This window comes from Corylus avellana, chromosome ca8 (genome assembly GCF_901000735.1).
Source record: "Corylus avellana chromosome ca8, CavTom2PMs-1.0".
Classification (NCBI taxonomy): Eukaryota; Viridiplantae; Streptophyta; class Magnoliopsida; order Fagales; family Betulaceae; genus Corylus; species Corylus avellana.
The window spans coordinates 10,794,744-10,798,580 of NC_081548.1; the positions used below are offsets into that span (position 1 = coordinate 10,794,744).

General features: G+C 40.9%; 1 protein-coding gene across 1 annotated transcript in view; it reads right to left on the minus strand.

Moving 5' to 3' along the window:
* Positions 1-333: 333 nt before the first annotated feature.
* The window catches only part of LOC132190883 (disease resistance protein RUN1-like), a 10,888-nt gene continuing 7,384 nt past the window's right edge, over positions 334-3,837 (minus strand). Inside the window, exons 6-7 of the mRNA XM_059605909.1 lie at positions 3,208-3,652; positions 334-983 (exon numbers count right to left, since the gene is read on the minus strand). Of these exons, the coding sequence (XP_059461892.1) occupies positions 334-983; positions 3,208-3,652 (1,095 nt within the window). The remainder of the gene's footprint in view (positions 984-3,207; positions 3,653-3,837) is intronic.

Sequence of the window (3,837 nt, forward strand, 5' to 3'; positions counted from 1 at the left end):
CCACATCTCTCGGTCTCTTCTGTCCATCAAGACTGACCCCTGGAGAGTATAAGTAGTGCTTCAACTTGGTCGCAGTAACCAAAGTTTTGAAGGAGGTGGCGCGCTCTCATGGTTTCGGGCCCAGGTCATGATCGTGTTTACCCTAATGTGCTCCTCTAAGGACAACACCGGTTCAAGACTGGCATCATCCACCGGAAAACTTGTTTCCCGAGGAATCCTCGGACCTCCTACGACCTCTAAAGGGGCAAACTCCCATTGTCCCTGAGCAAAAAAGATTTTCTTCTTCCATGCTCGGTTGCTGGTGAGAGTCTTTTCAAACTTTATCAACTTACCTCATCGGGCTTGGAAGTTGTAAAGCGCCTCAGTATTAGGGTTCCTAGTGAACCTGTACGCCGACAAGAATTCCCTGACAGTTAGGAAATTCTCTTCCGCCAAAGCCGTCGGCCACAAAACTACGCAGCCAAAGAAGATCCTCCAGGCGTTGGGGACGATCTGGTGAGTAGCCACGTTTAAACGGTTTAATAAATCCCGAATAAGCCTCGGGAAGGGAAGCCTGAGGCCCACACGGAACATCTCCTCGTACAAGCGGACTTCGTGCTCCTCGGCACTCACTATGGCGCCTTTTCGTTCGTCATCAAACTGAAGTGTAACTGACCTCGGTATGTAGCAGTCAAGCCTGACTCGCCTCTCATCCTTTGAAGATAAGGCTGCCTTCCACATGGTGGGGTAAGAGCTCCTGCAGACAAAGTCAGAGCCTCCTCCTTCACCCATAAGATACAAAAACTCAGGGTATAATGACTGAGGAATACAAGGATGAGGACTACAGATCAGTAAATGGGTAACAGACAGACGAAGACGATCAACTGCAGGTTCGATGAACGGCAATAACAAATCTAAGTACTTGAGTACTGGACTGTCAGGATGAACAAAGTGCTCACAAGAAGGAAGAGGAAGGGTTTGATTGATTGAAACCATGAAAAATACTACTCTCAGAAAGAAGTAATGAGAAAAGAAATTAGAATGGAAGCAAGCCAGCTGGGGGGTTGAAAAAGTAGTAGACCTTTCGCAAGCAACACTGGTGTTTTAGGAGACGAGAAAACAGAAAATATGAAGTGAGGAGCGAAAACCCCTTTTTATAGTGAGCCTAAGAAGTTGAGAAGTCTGAGAAGATGAAAAGGCATTGGCGCCTTGAAACCCTAGATGACGCTTTGGGAACGCACGCATTAAATGCCGCAGCAGGCGCATCCTATCGCCTGTTAATGATGACGCGCGGTAGCTGAAAGACAACCATTCCGATGCCGACACTTGGATGTGCGCTCAGCCATTCAAATCGACAGGCAAATGAGTTGACAAACCCCCAGGTATATCAAACGTCTCGGGAAAGAATTAGCAGGAGAAATCCCGCCAAAACCAGGATCCAAAATTAGGGTTTCCCCCTCGGAAGCCTCAGACATACTACCATCGCGAGTCGAACATTGGGAAACCGATCCATTCCTAAAGAACACAAAAATTTCCGTAGTCATCCAAACCAAGAAATTGGGGGGTAACTGTTGGGTCTTGGATCAGTCACATAAGGCCCAATGGGCCCAAAGCCCAAAACTCCGTAAATATGCTGGGCTACCAAGCCCTCGGTTGACTTAGCTCGAGGAGGTCTCAGGCTCCCAGTCTGAGACATAACTCACGGGCCAAGATAGTCAAGGGCCGAAGGGCACATTGGTCATTCCACCATGGAGATATAACCATATTATCCAATACTCAGATCATTTATATCAATCTGGATACATGTCAGTTAGCATCTAAGCTAATATAGGTGACCGAGTCCTACTCGGACATTCTAACTTAACATCGCTGAAGCTGCACATCTATTTTGTGATCCTAGGGTACTAGGATCGCGGGGCAGCTAACAAACCTCATCCCTTTTTCAAATACCTACACGGCATAAATCAAAGGATGAGGCTTTGAAATGTGTGGGAGATCAAACTCCATTCATGCCTATAAATACAAGTCACCTATCAGTGTTAAGGTAATCGCAACTCTTGCTATCTTGGCTTTATTGTTGCTCGCATCTTTTCTCTCCTAAATCACTGACTTAAGCATCAGAGTATCCCTGCCGGGAGAACACCGGGGACTCTAATCCTATTGTTTGTTCTTGTGTGCAAGGTCAACGCATCCTCGGACATTGTTACACTTCCCGAAGATTGTGCCACGTAATTCCTCAGAAAACTGTGCATCAACATTATACATCATCTTTTTATCTCGATTTTATCATTTCAAAGTTGATGTAGCGTGGTCCTCCATAGCATGTGATGCATAGAAATTAGTTTGTTTTTTTTTTTTTTTTGTTAGAGAAACCATGCTACAACTTTAGAGGATAAAAAAAATGGTACGTAGAATTACCCGATTTGGCCAGGATAATTGATCCTATTGAAGTGTATTCAATATATAGAGAAATCATTACAAATGATATGTACAGTTGGAGAATAAAAATACATAGTTACCTTTTTTTTAAAAAAAAAAAAAAGAGTGAAAAGATATAGTAAACTTATTTTTTTTTTACACATTCACATAAGGGAAGGACGAAAAATGAGGAATGAAATTCGAACTAGTGACCTCCGCTTCATGAGGCGTGATCTCTAGCCAATTGAGCTACCTTTTAGAGACTACCTACTCTTTACACTTGTGACTTATCAGAAACTATACTAATAAGAAATTATCAAATACAATGAATCTTGACCAATGCCTGCTTTTTGCATTTTTTTATTTTTTATTTTTATTTTTTTTAAAAAAAAAGATGAAGAATATTTTGGTAATTTTGGCACCACTATGTTAGGATTTACTTATTGTGGCTTGTAACATACATAGATTATTTTCTAAGAGAATTTAGCATGATGGATGGCATATGGAGACTGAAGAGGAAACTTGCATTGACAATCACTTGGAAGCATGACATATTTCAATAATTATACAATAATGTGAGACAAGAATACATATATATATATATATATATATCTTACAACTACTCAAATTGAAACTTTTGAGATCTCGTCCCAAAAGAGTAAACATAATACTCATTTTCCTCTGTAGCAATCTTTTTGAGCTTTTTCTCTTTCATCAAATTTTGTGAATCATCAATCATATTTGGAGATCTCATTTTTCTCTTAGAGGAGCATCTGTTTTCTATATTGTTATTGTCATCCTCATCATCACTAACAACAATGGCATGATCCTCATCTTTTCCATCAACAACCCTTTCATATAGTAGATAGACCCCTATTTTCTTCAGAATGATTTCAAGCCCCCAATCTGCAAGAACCTCTACTTCATCACCATCCTCAAAATCATTGGTAATAACAATATTGCCTAGCAATAGGTGATCTTCAAGAGGGAATTGGCCACCAGTTGTTGCAAACAAATAAGTCAGAATAGTATTCTTGGTATGGTTGATAAATGACATGCTATCTTTATATGAAGATAATACTTGAACACGTGATGCAAAAACAACACATACACCAAACTCGTTCAATATGGGGTCAGCAGTAGGTACTTCAAAATGTACCGAGGGTCCCTCACATTGATACGTGAACCAATCGGGGATTTGATTGCCGGGGAGGATAATGCTAAACATTCTACCAACTCCAAGCATAACCCAATCCTGTTACATCAGCAGAGGATGATGTGTGTTAAAGTATTAACTAAGTGATACGAGATAACATGATATCATAACTGAGGTCTTGAGTTGAAATCCTACTCCACACATTATTCTATGGGAAAAATACATTTTACCCCCATGAACTATCCACCCATTTGCACTGTAACCTCCAATATTTAAAAAGTGAT